Source organism: Vanacampus margaritifer, chromosome 19 (genome assembly GCF_051991255.1).
Source record: "Vanacampus margaritifer isolate UIUO_Vmar chromosome 19, RoL_Vmar_1.0, whole genome shotgun sequence".
Classification (NCBI taxonomy): Eukaryota; Metazoa; Chordata; class Actinopteri; order Syngnathiformes; family Syngnathidae; genus Vanacampus; species Vanacampus margaritifer.
In genome coordinates, this window is record NC_135450.1 from 18050063 (window position 1) to 18069417 (window position 19355).

General features: G+C 46.5%; 2 protein-coding genes across 6 annotated transcripts; one reads left to right on the top strand and one right to left on the bottom strand.

Annotated features, from left to right (window-relative positions):
- Positions 1-680: 680 nt before the first annotated feature.
- On the bottom strand, positions 681-17452 carry cd109 (CD109 molecule). Of its 5 annotated transcripts, XM_077553628.1 has the most exons (34): positions 16998-17452; positions 15944-16079; positions 15593-15759; positions 15488-15516; positions 14036-14266; positions 13813-13959; positions 13358-13397; positions 13198-13279; positions 13000-13093; positions 12218-12344; positions 12048-12157; positions 11578-11811; positions 10409-10510; positions 10242-10304; positions 9979-10155; positions 9748-9915; positions 8436-8525; positions 7370-7439; positions 7163-7289; positions 6836-6953; positions 6649-6762; positions 6376-6585; positions 6152-6284; positions 5858-6034; positions 5690-5771; positions 4576-4804; positions 4341-4515; positions 3381-3571; positions 3182-3319; positions 3037-3102; positions 2322-2461; positions 1908-2064; positions 1743-1845; positions 681-1148 (listed from the first exon to the last, which is right to left on the bottom strand). In XM_077553628.1, the coding sequence occupies exons 2-34, from the start codon at positions 16072-16074 to the stop codon at positions 925-927; spliced, it is 4446 nt and encodes a 1481-aa protein (XP_077409754.1). In that variant the 5' UTR covers positions 16075-16079; positions 16998-17452; the 3' UTR covers positions 681-924. The 5 variants fall into 5 exon arrangements, with proteins under 5 accessions (XP_077409754.1, XP_077409755.1, XP_077409753.1 ...); XM_077553629.1 differs by lacking the exon at positions 16998-17452 and having other exon boundaries at positions 13834-13959; positions 15944-16102; XM_077553627.1 differs by lacking the exon at positions 16998-17452 and having other exon boundaries at positions 15944-16102.
- naa20 (N-alpha-acetyltransferase 20, NatB catalytic subunit) lies at positions 17007-19202 on the top strand. Its single transcript, XM_077553634.1, has 6 exons — positions 17007-17150; positions 17626-17650; positions 18090-18180; positions 18289-18424; positions 18489-18634; positions 18714-19202. The coding sequence occupies exons 1-6, from the start codon at positions 17020-17022 to the stop codon at positions 18797-18799; spliced, it is 615 nt and encodes a 204-aa protein (XP_077409760.1). The 5' UTR covers positions 17007-17019; the 3' UTR covers positions 18800-19202.
- The last annotated feature ends 153 nt before the right edge of the window (positions 19203-19355 follow it).

The following is a 19355-nucleotide window of genomic DNA, read 5'->3' on the forward strand; positions in this document are numbered from 1 at the left end:
ATTACAACTTCCTAGGAATGTTTCAGAAGTTTTAAAGAAATGAAGTTTTGCATATTGCTATTCATCCTCTGTTGTGATTTGTTTGTTAGATACTTTCCCGGATGTTGTCATCAGCCCTGTTCCTTTGTGTTGACCAATCAGCGCCCTCCCTCCAGGCACTCATGGCTTGTCAATTTGATTGTATGGAGTTCCCCGGTTGCTTTCTTATAGTTTGTATTTTTATTGTCTCGTGTCACATCAAGTTTTTCCCATTGGTCAGTATTTTGTTTCCCTTGGTTGCTTTATGTAATGCTTTTTATTTGGCACTTTTCCAAGAATCTTTTTTTTTTCTTTTAACATCCATCCTGCCGTGACTTCCGGCATCTCTTCATTTGGGTTCTCCACTTTTTGCCGCAACATCACACAAACCTGTCTACGGCTTTTGTGACATTGTTGATAATGAATGCAAAATCATATTATCATCAGTGCGTTGACATGGAATATTAAAGTGTGCACTTGTCTGTAATTCATGTATCAGACAAATTTTAAATTGATGTGAAAATGGAGATGAGATCATTGTCAAATGTGTCTGAATAAAAAGATGATTCAAACGACATGACATGAAGTGTATGACAGAATTGTGAAGACAAACCTGCAGACTCATTTTCAGTCCTGGAGTTTCATGGCTCAGACTGGCCCACTTTAGTTGACAGTGTTTTAATGAAGATGCATATTTCATATGTACCTAAAATAGCTCAACATTCCAATAACCAACGTCAATTGTGAACAAACAAATAATCTAGCAAACGCAAATATCCTTACTTTTTTGGGCTCCTTGTTTATGCTTAGCCACAAATAATTTACATTTGCATTCATGTATTTATTTGGAATCATCAGAGAACTAAAGACATTATTTTTATCCAGCAAATGTCGATGATGACGACATCACAGCTGTTGCATCGTCATAGTAAAGACGACGAGAAGAAGAGCAAGCAGGGGGTGGAGTTTGAGGCCGGAGGCGGCGCTGACATCCGTCCAATCGCCATCCGTCCAATCGCCATCCGTCCAATCGCCATCACTCGTGCACTGATGACAGTCGTGGCCGCAAAACCAGCACGAGTCCGCGTTCTCTCGCCATTCCGACACGTACGTCTGCACCGTCTGACGGCCTGACAAACGGACGCAGCAGAATGTCATTCACTTTAATGAACTTTTTTTAATGCAGTTAGTTTTAATTCGTTTTTTAGACCCTAATTTGAAACCCAAACCCTCCTTTAGAAACACACGTTTAAACCCTGAACCTGGTTTGAAACACTAACTATTTTTAAACCCTCATTTGAAACCCCAATCTTATTTTAAAACCGTAACCCCAATTTTTGAAACCCATCTTTGAAATGCTAACTCTAATTTCAAACCTGAATTCTAACCTTTACCACTGTTTGAAATCCTAATTTGAAAGTTGACTTTTAAAACCTTAACCCTATTTTGAAACCCTAACCCAAGTTTGCAACCTTACTTTGAAACCCAAATGTGCAACTCTAATCCTAGTTTCAAGTTTTCTTTGAATAATTTGGAGAATTTGTCAAATGCTGCAAGATATAAATCCATTTCAAATGAAAAGCTCACGTATGACAAAGACCAAAACAAAGGACATTTTTGCTATAATTAGTTGAGTAAATGTAAAATGTATATATATATATTTTTTAGAAGCATTTTCGTTTTTGGGTGATTTTTGTAAGTTTGTGTTCATTCTATTGACTCACGTGGTTGGTAGTAGTCGTAGACGAGGACGACGGCTTCCTGGATTTTGGCCACCTTGAACTCCACCAGCAGAGGAATGTGCACACACTGCACCTGTGTCGTGATCTACACACACACACGCACGCGTTGCAGCGCACGCACACGTAAGCAGGTCGGCGGCGTCTCACCGAGTCGAGGTAGACGAAGACTTTCCCGGCGCGCGTCTCCACCTTCTTCACAAAGCCATCAAGTCGGACGGCTTCGGGCGCCAGGCTGAAGCCGCTCAGCAGGCCCACCTCGGCCAGCGCCATGCCGGTGGCGTTCAGGCCGCCGCCTTTGCCAAGGCTGCCAAGTCACGTCACGTCACGTCACGTCACGTCACGTCACGTCACGTCACGTCACGTCACGTCACGTCACGTCACACCACGTCACGTCACGTCACGCCACGTCACGTCACGTCACGTCACGTCACGTCACGTCACGTCACGTCACGTCACGCCACGTCACGTCACGTCACGTCACGTCACGTCACGTCACGTCACGTCACGTCACGTCACGTCATCAAGTATTCCGGCAAACGCTCGCGCCTGCGCGTGACGCACCTGCAGCACACGTCCAGGCACGCGTGCGAGTCTCCGCCCTCGTCCAACAGACGCACATGCACGTCGAAAGCATCGGGGGAGTGGGCGCCTCTTCGGCGGCGGCTCGGACCGCCCGTCCTCACGTTGTACATCACGTTGAGCTGGAGACGACAAGTGGACGTCCTTCACTCCCAAAAACGTTCTGATACATTTTGGATGTTTTTTTAAGCTAGAGCATACAGAAGGCTTTGATGCCGCCTCTGACCTGAAGAGGTCGCTTCAAGCAATGGTAGTTATTAGAAAAACGGCCAGCAGGTGGCAGCAGAGCAAAAGAGATCAACCAGGGCCGTGTTGCAACAGGCAACAGATTTGTGAATAAGGATGAAACTTATTCTAATGCTGGAATCTTTCTTTTGGTAGCTTCCGTGTTTTGATAGCAATAGAACACAATATTCTGTGGGCCATCAAAAATCAGTCAAAATCCAGAAAACCAGTCGGGAGCGAAGGGGGTTGCTTCAGTGAAAATGGCTTGCAGTCAATGAGTTAAGCAACTTTTCGACCAAAACGGCAATTTGGCAACTGGATGGAAGATTTCATCCGTTTTTTTTTTGGAAAGTGCGGTTGTTTGTTTACATTCAAGCTCCAACGCAAGCGATGTCCACAAACACTTTCTGTTTGTTGAGCCTTTTCAAAAAGGAAGCGGTTGCATGTCAGAGAAGAAGAGGACACTTGGTACCTGAAGAAGAGCAAGGCCACGCCCATCCGCCACCACCTGCAGGTAGAGATGCTCCTTCGGCTCCAGCTGATCGACACCCAAACACAAAACTTGCTGTCACCATTTTGCGCCACCACAGACAAAATGGCGAGCGGCTGTTGTGTACCTGCAGCGTCTGCAGGAGGCGGCGGTTGTCGGCACCGATGTGGAAGACGGTGCGGTTAACGCCGACCCTCAAGTCGACGTCGCGACGGTGAAGCGAGACGGCGGCCGTCGACAAGGCCTGCAGCGCCACCACCGTGTCCTGCCGCAGCACACGCACCGGGAGCCATGTTGGATTTCCAACATGGCGTCTTTGTGCTCACCTGAGTGCTGCCGAAGCCGCCGGTGGGGTTGCGCTGGCGTCCGAGCCACTCGGGCAGGCCGCCGCCCTCGGCCAGGCGGCCCAGCTTGTGCAGGCTCAGCAGCGTGTAGGACGCTGTCTCGATGTCCGTGGAGCTGGGTTGCCATGACGACGCCAGGTCGGCGGCGGGCGACGTCCATCTGGGAACGCCGTCTGCAAAGTCAAAGGAGAAATTGGAATTTGAGAGGAATGAGAACAAAATGAAAGAAAAGCAACAAATGTCTTTTTCTGATGAAAAGTTACATACGGCGGCGCCTTGAGATACGAGTGGCCCAACAAGTCAAGATGGCCTTTTTTAAATTTGAATTCTTCAAAACCCCAAAAAGTCCAATCAAGTGACTTAGCAACATGCTGCAGTTTGCCATAAAGTCAACAAAACGCCCTCACCTAGCTTAATGCTAACACAAAATGTAAAATGCCTAAGACATGCTAACACTTAGCAATGACACTCGCAGTAGTTAGCAACGGGTTGTTGAACGCATGCAGACAGACAATAGAACTCCATTTGGAGTTCTACAATGTCTCTAATGGATCAAAATAGTTGATGATTAATTTGATCATCAATTACTTAACGTTTAATTCATTCATTGTTTTTATATTTTATTATATCCAATTAGATGATTATGCTTTTATGAAGTATAATAATATAGAGTGCTGTTTTCCTTATTACAAATGTTTTATGGAGAGAGGCAGGAATGGCATTTCCATTCATCTCAATGGGGTCAAACCATTTGAGATACAAGTGTTTCGAATGACAAATTCAACTTGCATCTCAAGGCACCGCTGTACGTTGTTCTCGGTTGCCAAATAGAGTTTGTGTGCAAAATCCAGACATTCACTCCGTGCACATCATCGGACGGGACTTTCTGAAGCTCATACTCGCCACATCCAATATGGCCGACACCACCCCGGAAGCACTTACCCAACATGTCCGCCCGCCCGATCAGTTGGTCGATGGCGCGGTGGGCGCTGGCGCTGCCGTCCATGGCCAGCGCGTAGGCCACCAAGCTGAGGCTGTAGTTGCTGAACACGTGACCCATCGCGAGTCGGCTCTCCAGGGACATCAGCGCCGACGACACCGGGCCGCCGTACTCGGCCTGGCAGACGGAAAAACACTTCAAAGGCTTCCCTGGAGCCCAAAAGGTTTGGCGTCTCACCCTGACGTGAGGATCCTCCAGCAGCGCGATGAGGACGTACGCCGTCAGCGACACGGGCCCGTCCAGACCTCCTCGGAGCTCCGTGTGGATGACGCGGCCCGGCTCCCGGAAGGCGCCGTCCGCCGCCTGCTGGCTGAGCAGCCAGGAGGCCGCCGCCCGCACCACGTGCTCCTCGATGCCGATGAACGGTCGCGCCTGCAGGAAACATCTCAGCACGAAGGCGGTCAGCCTGAGCCGAGCGACCCATCATCAGCATCAGAACCCGGAGGCTCTCCAAGATGAACTCTAGAAGGTACTGTGAGCTCTGGAGCGGATTTTCTCGGAAGACTAGAAGGTTCTTTTAGGCCTGCTGTTCGCTTGCTTGATGTTCCCGGGTCAATTTGACCCCGTGGTTTAATGATGAAAAGGCACGGCGGCAAATCATACCATACGATGACATCATTCATCACGAAGCGCTACAAGTTGTAGTTCTTTAACTTTAAAATTTTAAAAAGAGAAGCCCGGGCGGGTCAAAGTATGTTTCATGTTCCAAAAGCATTGCAATAAACATTAGTCACCATTTTCATTGAAAATCGCTCAAAGTGAAACATTGACATTGATGAGCAAAAAAATACTCATTTGTATCTTCAATTTTAAAACGGGTCCATTTGACCCGAGGCTATGTTTAATGTTCCAAAAGTATTAAGATAGACATTTAACATTTAATTGAAAAGATGTCAAAGTGAAGCATTTTAATTGTCTGTCATTTTCATGCCAATCCTTTTTCACTCTTAAAACGGGTCAATTTGACCCAGAATGTTGAATTTTCCAAAACCGAGCCAATAAACTGTTTTCGTTGCGCATAAATCAAACGTTACAATTTCTTAACTCTGTTGATGTGCGGTTTCATAGCAAAAAAATGTTGTTGGGTCATTTTGACCCGGTATGTGCTCGATGTTTTGAAAATGTGTTGGATAGCGAAGAGCAAACATTTGTTCTTTTAATTGAAAGTGGGTCATTTTGAGCCACAACACAACAGGAGGGTCAACGCCGAAAGTTGGCCCAACACGACAATGTCCGCAAAAGACTTATTGTGAGCTCTGGAATTTTCCGGAAGCTTCTCTGATGAACTCACCAGGTGCTTCCAGAAGAATCTTGCTCACCAAAGGCGCTGAAGGACCCGTCGGCTCGCTGGTAGGACAACTCTCCCTCGTAACCTGCTGACCAATCAAATTCTTCTCAAAGGCGTTCCGCAAGGCTTGCAGCCGAGCAAGTGACGGTTGTGTGGATGCGCGGACGCCACCTGACTCCATGTAGGCCACGGCCGTCCGGCGGACGTCCGGCTGGAGCTGCCCGGTGGCGTTGAGGTAGAGCAGAATGTAGATGTTGGGCGCAAAGTGGATCATGTTCTGCTCGCCGCAGCCCGACGGCAAGCGGATCAGAGCGTCCAGGCCCTGGATGGACGGGCCCAAGATGTCTCCTGCGCCGTTGCACAAAGAGAGGCCAGAAAAAAAACCTCAACGAGAATGTCATCAGTTGACTTGGGGTTAGCGCTGCCCTCTTCAGGTTGGAGTGGAGGTTGCGTGCGTTCCCGTACCGACCAGCGTCAGCCAGGCCCTCCCGCTTCCCGGCACCACCTGGTCAGGGAACGCGAACGCGACGGAGGTGGAGAGAGAAGACCGAACATCCAGCAGCAGCGCCGATGAGAAGGACTGCTCCACGCCTTCGGCCTGCGAAGCGCCAAACGTCAAACGTCTGCCGACACCGTTAGCCTCTCCGTGCTAAGCTACGCCAAAGAGAAGCCACGTCGGTCCGCCGCACCTTGACCAGGACGCTCCCTTGGGCCGCGTCGATGCCCACGTAGGACTTTGCCATCACCGTCACACTGACGTCGCCGAGGACCAGCGGCCGGATGGGAACCAGGACGGAGGCGGCGCTCTCTTTGCCCACAAACACCCGCCGCGCCGCCAGCTGCGAGTTGTCCGCCAACACCAACTCAAAAGTGTCGTTGTGGACCACCGTCACCAGCACCTGACCACAAACACATGTTGTGCGTCACCGCCGTACGTCATCGGCACAAGTGCCAATCCCAACCTGCAGGTCCTCGTGGTGGTTGCTGAAGAGTCGGACCTCCAGCACCATCTCCTCGCCGCGGATGACGACGGGCGGCAGGTGGACGGACAGGAGGAGTTCCTTGGAGACGTTCAACTGCGCGAGGTCGCCAGACTTCCCGTCAGACCCGAGAGGACTCACGCAAAAACGCGGCGGAATGGTTTGGTACCCGGGCGGGCATCCGGACCAGACCCAGGCCGAGCGTGGGGGACATGACGAAGGCGGTGGCCGTCCAGGTGGCGATGCCGTCCGGAACCGTCACCCTCATCTCCGCCATCCTTGAATGGCTGCAACGACAACAAACGAGCAGGATTGCTCGGCTGCTCCGAATAGTTCACAGGAAGTCACTTGGAATCGAACTTAGAAGAGAATTCATTACTTTGATATCCAGTAATCAGTAAAGTAACTAAGTTACTTCTAAATCGAGCAATCAGGGAAGTAACTAAGTTACTTTTAAATGGAGTAATCAGCAAATTAACTAAGGGAGGGGCCTCACTCTGTGAAGGTTTCCGTCCATATCCACGTCTCTGGAGGACAATCGTCGGATTCCCACATGTCGTCCTCATCCTGGTACTCGTAGTCCTGCTCGTAGTCCTGCTCGTAGTCCTGCTCGTAGTCCTGTCCTGCAGGGAGAAGCCACATGGACGTCAACACGGCGTCAGCAGGTCCAAACTGTCCCACTGAAGATCTGGCTCAACTTGACCTCCTTCCGCTAGCGTCCCGGGATCGGTTGCGTGGACGCACGCGTCCGTCAAAACGACGAGCTCACACGACTGCAACGACAACAACGCAACGTTTGACTTCACGTTGGCATCACGCGCACGCGCACGCGCACGCGCACGCGCGCACATACAAGAGTTCGGTCATATTTCTTTCATTCATTCAAAAGTTGGAGAGTAAAAAGGTCGTTTTTTTTTTTTTTTTTACATTTGAAACCATTTATGTCATTGAATTAGAGCTTAATCGATTTATAGTCATAAAATTTGCATGTGCATGATCTAAAAATATGCATACCTAATTTGCTCATCATACAAAATTAAACAAGAATAATTCATTTTATACAAACTCTATACATTTAAACAAACATTGATGTATTAAGTCATGTATTCATTTATTTATTTTAAATCGTAATTATTATTATTTTTTTATATTTGTAAAATTAAACAATTTGCAAAAACTTTCACTAGTGCCTGTTTTATTAATTGGATTCCAGAATTTATTAATGATAACTAAAATTATTATAAATAATCAAGTTAAAATACAATTACATTTGAAGCAATTTTTTTTTTTTTTGATATATTAAATAATTTGTTAATGTTTGCATTAAGGAAAAAAATGAGTGTTAAAATAATTTAAGTTTCACATGAAGCGTGTTTATTTTATTCAATAATTGGTCATTTAGCTAAAATTCAATTAAATAAATAAACAATTAATTGAATGAATCAATGTAAAAAATAAAATTAAACGTGAGTAATTATAGTATAATGATATAATATAATGATGTCGGACAATTGTCTGCTTTTGCCTTGGCGGAGGTTCCCTGACACCGATGACAACGTGTTTGAAAGAAAAGAATGTGGGGAGTGACACGAGAACAAAAAAGGCAAGTGCGTGCGTGCGTGCGTGCGTGCGTGCGTGCGTGCGTGCGTGCGTGCGTGCGTGCGTGCGTGCGTGCGTGCGTGCGTGCGTGCGTGCGTGCGTGCGTGCGTGCGTGCGGGCGTGCGGGCGTGCGGGCGTGCGGGCGTGCGGGCGTGCGTGCGTGCGGGAACCATGAAAACTGAGAGCGGATCTCCCATTCCGGCGCGCTGCGGATATTGATATCCCGGCGGAAGGTGCCGATTGTCCTTCTCCTGCAGCGCCTGACAAAGACAAAGAAGAAGGAGGGTGACCACGCGGACAAAAAGATCAACGCCGCCCCTTTTGTTGGCGCGGGCGCGGGCGCGGCGGCGGATGGAATTTCCACAAGCATCTCTGGTGATCTAAACATCGCGCTCACGCTCCTGTTGTGGCACAGGTGCGAAGAATTCATAGTCAAAAGGCATTTTCGATCAAATCTTGATATCACCGATTGGCTTTCTTTTTTCTTTTCTTTTTTTTAAGCTGTCGAACAACTACTGAAAGGAACTTGTAATAGAATCCGTGAAGCAACGTAAGCAGTTTAAGTAAGTAAGTAACGGAGTCATGAGTAAACTATTTTACTTTTGAGTCAAGTAACTAAGTTACTTTTAAATCAAGTAATCTGTAAAGTATACTAAGTTATCTTGAGAATCGACTCAGTAAAGTATTTGAGTTACTTTTAAAATGGAGTCATGAGTAAACTATTTTACTTTTGAGTCAAGTAACTAAGTTACTTTTAAATCAAGTAATCTGTAAAGTATACTAAGTTATCTTGAGAATCGACTCAGTAAAGTAATTGAGTTCCTTTTAAAATGGAGTCATGAGAAAACTATTTTACTTTTGAGTCAAGTAACTAAGTTACTTTTAAATCAAGTAATCTGCAAAGTATACTAAATTACCTTGAGAATCGACTAATCAGTAAAGTAATTGAGTTCCTTTTAAAATGGAGTCATGAGTAAACTATTTTACTTTTGAGTCAAGTAACTAAGTTACTTTTAAATCAAGTAATCTGTAAAGTATACTAAGTTACCTTGAGAATCAACTCAGTAAAGTAATTGAGTTCCTTTTAAAATGGAGTCATGAGTAAACTATTTTACTTTTGAGTCAAGTAACTAAGTTACTTTTAAATCAAGTAATCTGCAAAGTATACTAAATTACCTTGAGAATCGACTAATCAGTAAAGTAATTGAGTTCCTTTTAAAATGGAGTCATCGGTCAACTATTTTACTTTTGAAGTCAAGTAATCATTAAAGTAACTAAGGTACTTTCTGAAGGTAACTGTTGCAATGCTTTCTGCGAGATTGGTGAGATTATCGTCGCTTTCCATTTTTTGCGGATTTTGACGAAAGTTACCCGTGGATGTGCGACTCCAGGATTTTCCATTTCCAACTTCCTATTGATCGTACTAAAGATGCTGTGACGTGATTTGGAGATTTGGTCCAAAAGACACAGCCAAAGTCTCACCATCATCATCATCATCGTCATCTTGCTGTCGTCACGGTGCGACCCGGCCCACCACGGCGCCTTGTCCTGCACCAGGACCCCCACCAGAGAGCCCGCCTCCGCCGTGGAGACCCTCAGCGTCACCCGGCCCCCCGGTCTGCTCACCGGCTCGCTCCAGCTCAGCGATACCTGCCCGGCAACGGTCGGCGTCACCCGGACGCCGTTGCTTAGCGACCGTGACCGACCACCGACCTGATTGCGCAGGAAGGGACGGACGTCCAGGCAGATCACGTCGTTGACCACCTCGCCGTCTTCTCGCACCAGGAAGACGATGACGGAGACCGTCGGAGTCCAGGAAGCTTCCGGAACCAAAGTGAGCCGACGAGAAGAAGCGTTGCCGGCAGACACCACGTGACCTCCGCACTTGACCTGAAGGACAACCACCACATGTGGAATCAAAAACCTTGGGCCTGAGGTCCGAATTCAGAAGCGACGGCATCTAGAGGAGGACTCGCCACGTAGTGAATTCCAGTCGCGGCAAAAGTGGCGTCCACGTCCAGCACGAACGGGACCCCCACCTGAAGCAGCCACAGACGCGTCAAGCAGCAGCTCGGAACATCTGGACCTCAACATCTGCACCTCAACATCTGCACCTCAACATCTGGACGTCGCCTGACTTTACCTCCGCGGCGTCGGAGCCGCTTTGGACGCGGACGTACGAGTGCGTGGGAGACGCGTAGCTGGACTGGAGCTGCAGCATCTGGTAGCTTTCGTCCAACGAGGCCTGCCGGGTTATTTCACCGTCAGAATTTGCATTTGACTTCCTTTGGATTTTGGGTTGTTTGCAAATTGACTTTGTTTTCATTCGTTTTCCGGGTGGTTCTGTTAGCTATTATTAGTTCTAGTTCTTTAAAAAATGCTTAGTTTTCACATTAGTATTTTTTTTTAAAATATATATTACATTGAACTCATTTGCTCCCCAAAACATATCAATTCCTTCTATTTTAAATGTTACCATGCGCCCAAAGACGCATTTGTACGTTTATTTTATGCTAGAGCATACAGAAGGTTTTTATGCAGCCTCTGACCTGAAGAGAATGCTTGAAGCAAAAACGGCCAACAGGTGGCAGCAGAGTGTATAAGAGATCAACCAGGGCCATGTTGCAAAACAAGCACAATTTAAAGCAGATTTGTGAATAATGATGAAACTTAGCGATATGCTAACGCTAATTGCTGCCAAACGGAAACAGAGAGAAATATACTTTTTTTTCCTGATGAATGAAGAGACTCTAATCTTTCTTTTGGTAGGTTCCAGGTTTTGATAGCAATAGAACACAATATTCTGTGGGCCTTGCAAAATCAGTCAAGATCCAGTCAAACAGCCGGCAGCGAAGGGGGTTGCTTCAGGCAAAAAATGGCTGCCAGTCAATGAGTTAATATTTTACATTTGGGCTGAGTGAAATGAAAAAGCAGGCGAGGCAAAAGTCAAGCAGGCAAATTTGTCGCCTCTGAAGGTGCTTTTCTATTGGCCGCTGCTAGATGACATCATTTGTTTATTACGGTTAATATTGAAATAAATATGCTTAAAATCACATTTAAATTCATCCCCAAAGGCTCACGCTTTAAATTAATTACCAAAAACATTTTCACTATCATACAGTTCGTTAGTTTTGTAAATGTAAAATGTCGTTTAAGTTAGTTTTTTTTTTTAAAGCATTTTCATTTTTATTTTAATTGGTTAACAAAATCGTTTTTGGAATTTTAATTTGAGTTTTTTGGTTACTTTTCATGAACGTGGAACGTCCAGCGCAACATTTGTCATTCTGACGGACGGTTCCGCGTGTGACTTACGTGGATGCCGAGCGCTCGCGTGTCGTCGCCGAGCAGGAAGTGGACGACGACGGCGCCGTCGGCAGGGATGGCGAACTCCATGTCCACAGACGCGTTGGCGTAGGGGCGTGGCCATCCCGCCTCCTTGATGTGCATGTACTCGTCCCGCCAACCTTGTTGCATGACGGACACTTTGAGCGTCTTCTTGGTGTCCTCGTGTGACAACGGCTGCTTGTTGGATTTGCGCACGTGCACCTGACGACGACAACACGCGGACGGTGACGCGCGCGCACGCACGCACGCACGCACGCACGCACGCTGGGCCGCAAATCATGACTCGCGACGATTCATTTGATTTGTTTTGTGTCATTTTGTAAAGCGCTTCATAGCTAACTTGTTTTTCCTTTTGTGCGAATACATCTTGAACGGCGTGACTCATGATTGTGGCGCCCCCTGCTGGCACGTCGAAGACACGCACGCGCCGCTCTTACCGTCGCCGTGAAGCTCATGGAAGGCTTGAGAATTTTGGGATGGTCGTCAAAGTACAGTCGGTACGCGTGCTCCGCCACACACACTCGGGCCTTGGAGCCCACGACGACGCCTGAAGATGAAGGAAGGGTCAAAGGTCGCCACGTCGGCTCGGGACTTGCGGCCGGCTCACCTGTTTGCCGTTCGGTCACGTTGGCCATCACTTCCAGGAATTGTCTGTCGTGGTACATCCTGTTGGGAGGGCCGCTCATCGGGTGATAATCGGGAAGAGCAAACTGGAAGTCCACGCCGACGTCCAACTGAAACGCAAACCGGCTCCTTGAACAAAATGGCTGCCACTTGCAACTTTTGCGTGGGAAGGCTTGACGAGAGGACAAGGCGTGCTCTGTGAACAAGCCTGGCAAAACTCGGACAAACGAGGCAACAAGTCGGGCCTTTAAAATAAAGGAGCCATGATTGGAGGCTAGCTACTTCCTTAGCACAGGTGATGTCATCTTCAGGCGACAGCAAGTGGGAAACAACATTGTTTTTAAAGGTATGAATTGCACTTGAAAAGTTATCAAATTCATTCTGGACAAAATATGAACTTTTTATACTGCTGAAAAGGCTTGAATGAGTCGAGTATCCCTTTAAGAACCAGTCAAACATACGGCCTGCGGGCCATAATCAGCCCGGCGGGGATCCAATCTGGCCCGTGAGGACAGAACACAAACTGCAGTTTTTCACCAAAGTTAACAGTTGTTGCTAATTCTGTCCACTGGAGGGCGCCCGCACGCCCTCTTCAACGACATTGTGGCATGAGAGCAAAGTTTAGAGCTGGACAAATTTGACCCACTCCAGACAAATTTGTGTTCAAGCGAGCCCTGAATTGAAATAAGTTTGCAAGCTGGCGCCGCGAGCAGACGAAAAGCAAGATTGCACTTTCCCGCGCGAGCGCATTGCAAGAGCGGCGACCTGTCTGAGCTCATCATAGATTTCTTGCCGTCCATGATAGTGATGCACCACCGTTACGTTGACGTGTCCTCTCACAGGTTGTCCGTTCCTGTACCTGCGCAAGTCCAGCAGAAGAAAAAACACGTCACTGTCTTGCATTTGCTCTCCAACGAAGATGGGGCGAGCAGAAAGTTGAGCGAGCGCCGCCGACTTCCTGACCTGGCTGAGACGCGCCCCCGCAGCGTGTCCTCGCGATGGATGACGTCAGGAAGGTCCAACGTGACTTTGAACTTGGGCATGGCTGTGGAGTGACGGCGAGCACGCATCAAGACACCTTCGCCTTTCCCACATGATCCCGCCGTATCCGGCACCAACTTACCGGAGCCTTCCACGTACACATGTTTGTAAGTGGCGCCCCCCTGTGGAGCAGACAAAAACATCGGCTGTGTGTAAACAAGCCATCGAGCACATTGGCCTGTTGCTGCCATACGTCACGAAATGTGGACAAAACTTTGGCCTGTTTGACTGCCGCGTCACCCTTTCTGCGTGACAACCGGAAACATTCACAGGTGATTTTTGGAAGCCCTCAGATGACATATTTCTAAACCAATAAAAAGGCATCATTTGGATGACGTCAACACTTGTGCTTCGTGATTGCAAGTTGATGTGCATGTTAAAAACGTTACATACTAAATTTACAATATGACAATAACAAATAAAAAAAAATGTTTCCTCATGTACTTCTTACGTGGGGGAAAAAGACAGAAAACGTTCCGCTCCATCAAATGTGATTCGATTGATGAATGGACTCGTGAAAATGGTTTTGTGACGCACGTCTCGGTCCGTCGCACTCACGTCCATCAGCACGCAAACGGTCCAGCGGCCCAGCGGCGGCTCCCGGGACAGACGGAACTCTCTGGAAAGAACCCCGAGGGTGGGCCGAGCGGCGCGCCACTGCCGGAGAAGGTTCCCCCGCGGGTCCTGGACCGCAAGCAGCGCAAATCAACATCACGGCCGGCCGGCGGCGCGATGGATGCTTGGCGACGGCTCGTCTGACTTTGACCAGGACGTCGGCCGAGCTGTTGCAGGCTTTGGTGGCGTCCTGAAGGCTGACCACGCGGATCCGGACCGGCTGACCCGCTCGGTACGAGTCTTTGTCCGTGTGGATGAAGGTCTGGCAGCGCGGGGGCTCAAAGTACAAATGTGTGGTGTTGGAAAACACATGCCGGCTGCCCTCGTAACCTGTGACCTCCAGGATGAATTGCGAACCTGCCTCCTCCAAGCGGGCCTGCCAACAGGGGGCGACAGCGAGACGCTTCATTCTTCCTTTTACGCTCAAACGCCACATTTGACTTCAAGGCGACAATAATACAGCTCAGCGCATGTTTAGCATACACGAGGCCCCGGGTTCGATCCCCGCCATCTCCATCCCCTTGTTGGACCGACTGCTGCCAGGGTGCTCCAGGACGCGTTTGCTGTGATGCAACTCATTTTGTGTACATGACAAAAAGAGGATCAAATGAGAACTCAATCTTATGTCTTCATTTGATTTTACAAAAGTGCACAAGTTCATTCTGGATTTTATCAGAAAGATTTGAGTTTGTTTTAAAGACAATCAAATATTCTTATGTCTTCATTTGATTTATTAGGATTTCACAATGTGTATGTAGAATGTATAGTAATGATTTACAAATAAATACTATTTTATGAAATACTATAACTATTCTTATGTCTTCATTTTATGGTTTATAATTAAAATCGGTGTAAAATGTGTTAAACATTTTGTCATAATAATTCACTCTTAATTGTATGATTTATATTATTAAATTGTAAATCATGAACCAATTATGTAAAACAATAAAAAGAATATCTGAAATATGTAAAATTGTCAGTTTTACCATTTAAATTTTATTGGGTACAATAAATTAACTAATCAGTCAACTTAATTGGAAAAAATGTTAAAGATTTTTTAAAACAAATGAATTATGATTTTATTCCCGTTTGTCTTGTAATACAATTGTAATATTGAGCTAACAATTATTGATTGCATAAATAAAGTGTACATTTAGACTTATTTCACCATTTTTTTGCATTTGCAATAAATAAATCTTTCAATTACTTCATCCAATGATTTTTTAAAAAGTTCAATGCAGAGGTAGATTTTAAATAATAAATTAAGCGATTATTTAAACAAAGGACTATAATGTTAAGTATGTGTATGCAATAATGTTTTATTTGTCAAATATTTTTCATTTAATGATGAACTTTTTAAGATTTAAAAAAAAAAAAAGAAGTTTTTTTTTTTCAATCATCAGTTTAAGGGTCGAAAAACGGCTAAATGAATGCAAGAAGTAGCGGAGATCACTTGGCTAAGTTTGCTTTGCAAACTGAAAGCTCGGCTTTAGTTCTATCAAATGGCAAACATTTGCATCCGAGATGAATACGGCGTTCTTTTCCTTCCAAGCGAGCAGAGGTCACGTGAAGATGCAGAAGAAGAAGAAGAACTTACCGTTGGAAGCGTCAGCAGCTGCGTGGATCCTTCAATCAATCAGAGAGTCGGCGTCAGAACTCACAAGTCAAAGCAAAAGGAAAGCAAAGAAAGCCGCCGAGGCACCTCCTGCCAGCAGCCGCGTCCGCGACGACACCTCCAGGTTGCCGCGGAGGATGCGAGCCGTCACCGTGAGCGCCGAGACGCTCAGGATGCTGACGGACAAAGTCGTGGGACGTCCCGCGTGAAGCGCTCGGGGGACCAGCAGCAAGTAGGACGGATCGCCATCCGAACTGGAACGCCAGCGCGGGAAATTCTTCAGCAAATGAATCCACAACTCTCTTTAATTGCGGAACGTGCTCGCTTGCCTGTGTGTGAAGTTGTGGGCGGCGGCGGCGGTGGCGGCGGCGGCGGCGGCGGTGATGGCGAGCAGCCCCACGAAGGCCCCAACATGCTTAAGATGCTCCATGGACTCACCTGAATGAGGCTCGCCGCTCCTCTGGCTGCCTTTTTCTTCCCACGTGAGGACGACGCCAGAGAAAAGCCGGCGGCCTCCCGGAGGAGACGCACGAGGATCGCTTTCCGCGTCCACGCCCTTCCCGGGACATGATCGCTAGGTGGAGCCCGTTAACACAAAGGAAGGAGAAGAGGGGAAAGGTCATGACGTGTTTGTGATTGCTGTTGATCAAAAGGAGGTTTTGTCACTCTGGATGACTTCCATAACAGGGCGGGTCGTGATCATGTCGACATCAACACATCAGCACCCGAGCTACTGAAAGGTAACATTTGGACTTGTAACGTTCATTCCCAAGCAGAAAATACATCCTTGCTCAGGTAACAATATAATCAAATACAAGGACTCATTTTTGTCACGGGTCACAAGTTGCCGTTATGACTGTGAAAACACACATATGTATAATCTCCTCATCACATTATTGCATGCAGGCCCACACAACAAATGGATGGAAATTAAGAAATATAAAGTCAAGGAAAACCGTTTATTCCACTTCAGTGTAGTTTAAAGTGTTTTTTTCTAGCAAAGCCCCATAAATGACGGAACAGAACAGATCTGATTCCGCAGACCTCAATGTGATGTGGTCTAATTAACTCATTGATTCGATTTTTGATCATTTTGATGCTAATAAAATCTAAATTTAACAATGCAGAACAACGACCACATCTGTAATTAGAGCATATTATTGATACACATTATTAAGTCATTCCAGATATTGGAGTGGTGGTAAAGACAAAAAGAAATGAAAAAATAGGTTTACACAGTGGTTTCAAGTGTTCATATTGTATCCCAAATTAAACAACCCAAAACAAAATTAGAAACTGTAGCTTTGAATTTTTTTTCACTAGTCATTTGATTGTAGCTCGCTTGCTAGCTTAGCTTAATGTAAAACAACAACAACATGCAGTTTAGCTCCCTACGTTTTCAAGTAACTTTTTACGCTACTGTTTTTGTTTAACACTTTTGTGAATTCTCCACATGAAAAGTGCTTTATAACTATTTGAATACTTTACTTACTCCCATGTTGCGGATTGACGAAATGAGCTGTAGTTTACACTGCTGCCCTCCGACCGCCAGCGGGCGCTGCTGGGACGATTCCTGCCATAAGGATTCCAACATGACGACGTTACGGCCGTTCAACTGCGATGATTTGTTCAAATTCAACAATATGTAAGCACAACATTTCTTATTTCGAAAGCGTAGCATGCGTTTAATATTGTTTCCCGCGTGTTGCTGTTGTTTGTGACTTTATACGTTCGACACGTGGGACGTTAGCAGGCTAAATTCTGGGAACGTGTGTGTGTGTGTGTGATGTACCACCGCACCTAACTCCGTTCACACAATGGCTGATTTTATATTCACCACACGATAAACATGACATGACACTCGATAAGTCACGTTTTGTTCTTTTGTTTACTTTCTAAATAAGTCGGTTAACGAACTGTTATTCGCAAACATTTTTAATTTACTGCGTTACCCAGGCAGTAAATAAAATCACGTGACTTTGGCTAGCTAGTCGGCGCGTACTGTACATGAAGAATATGATTCTTGCAAGCGATGTCTATTTTATGACATCACTAAAGCCTTTGCGTGTATGCAGAATAGATCTACTTAGGCTACTAAGATTGTACCTTTGATTCCACAGCAACTTGGACCCTTTGACAGAAACGGTATCCTTCAAGGTCTTGTCACTTCTGCAGCCACCTTAAGTAAATGCAATGTATTCACTTCAGCACGATTAAGATTAAAAAAAAAACAATTCGATTTTCCTGGAACATCTGCCTAAACAGATGTTTGAAATACTTTTAAGAATGCCTACTAAACGGGCAGCTTTTTAGCTCAAATGGAAGTTTATTACTAAATTTGGGAGCAAGGGACTCTGAGGCTTTATCACTTCTCCCCCCTCCCCCCTCTTAACCTTATCTGGAGGAAACGAAAAGGCAGAAGACTGCAGCGATCGACCGCGACAATAAAATGACAGCAAATCCTCCTCTGGAAGTCACAGTTAACATTTTGGACCGATTCCTAAAATGAACAGCGAGTCAAGTCAGTTAAGTGACAGTTGAGTACTCCAAACTTCTTGAACGTTCCTCTGAGCTTTGGCATCAGTACGGGATCCCGTTCTACCTGCAGTACTTGGCTCACTGGCCCGAGTATTTTATCGTCGCCGAGGCTCCTGGAGGCGAACTCATGGGATACAGTAAGTCGGCTTCGAAAGCTCGCCTCGGTCACTATAGTGGGTTGAGGTCGTGATTAGGAAATGGCCCAACGATTTGTGATTCAGTATTTGTTGCCGTTGTGTACGCAGTCATGGGGAAGGCGGAGGGTTCGGTGGCTCGAGAGGAGTGGCACGGCCACGTCACCGCATTGTCTGTCGCGCCCGAGTTCCGACGGTTGGGATTGGCCGCCAAACTGATGGACATGCTGGAGGAGATCTCCGAAAGGTTTCCTTCACTTTCACTTGCAGCTCTTTTTGCGTTGACCTTTTGACGTGGCGTTTTCCCTCAGGAAGGGCGGCTTCTTCGTGGACCTGTTTGTGCGCGTTTCCAACCAGGTGGCGGTCAGCATGTACAAGCGTCTGGGCTACAGCGTCTACAGGACCGTCATCGAGTACTACTCGGCCAGCAACGGCGAGCCGGACGAGGACGCTTACGGTCAGATTGCGGTCGCCGTCATCGAGGCCGCGCTTGGCGACGGCCCTCTGACGCGCTTTGTGTGCGTCTCCCCGTGCAGACATGAGGAAAGCGTTGTCCCGGGACACCGACAAGAAGTCCATCATCCCGCTGCCGCATCCCGTCAGGCCTGAGGACATCGAATAACGACACTCGTGGCTCGCCGGCGGACGACGCAAGTCAAAGCGGTTTGAGTGTTTATGCCGAGCACTGCTGCAGGCTTTCGTCTCTCCAGTGGAGTTCCCAGCATTAATCAGCAACTAATCCGTTGTCCAATCAAGCAACTTCTGTCTCAACGCTAAATCTTGATTTCTGTGGTTGGCCATGAAAGCAGAGAGATCATCTTTGTGTTGAATTTAAAAAAAAAAAAGCAAACCTTTTCTGGGCATTTATGTTGGAAAATTATCTTCTTTTTTTTGCTGATTTTTATTTTTTAAAGATGGATGTTATGGACCAAACCTGAATCATGATCAATAAACGTCAATTTGAAACAATGTCCTGTTTTTAAATAAAGGGAATAATGCAAAAATAAAATAAGAACATTAAACAACATTTTCCACTTATGATTCAGTTACTGGTTTGGTCCGTAACAGGTCAGAAAAATGTCTTGTGATTAAACACAAAGCTAATCAGTGCTTTCATGGGGGACAAAAAGAATAATCTGAGAATCCGTTGAGAAGCTGAAATTGTGAATAGTTGGACA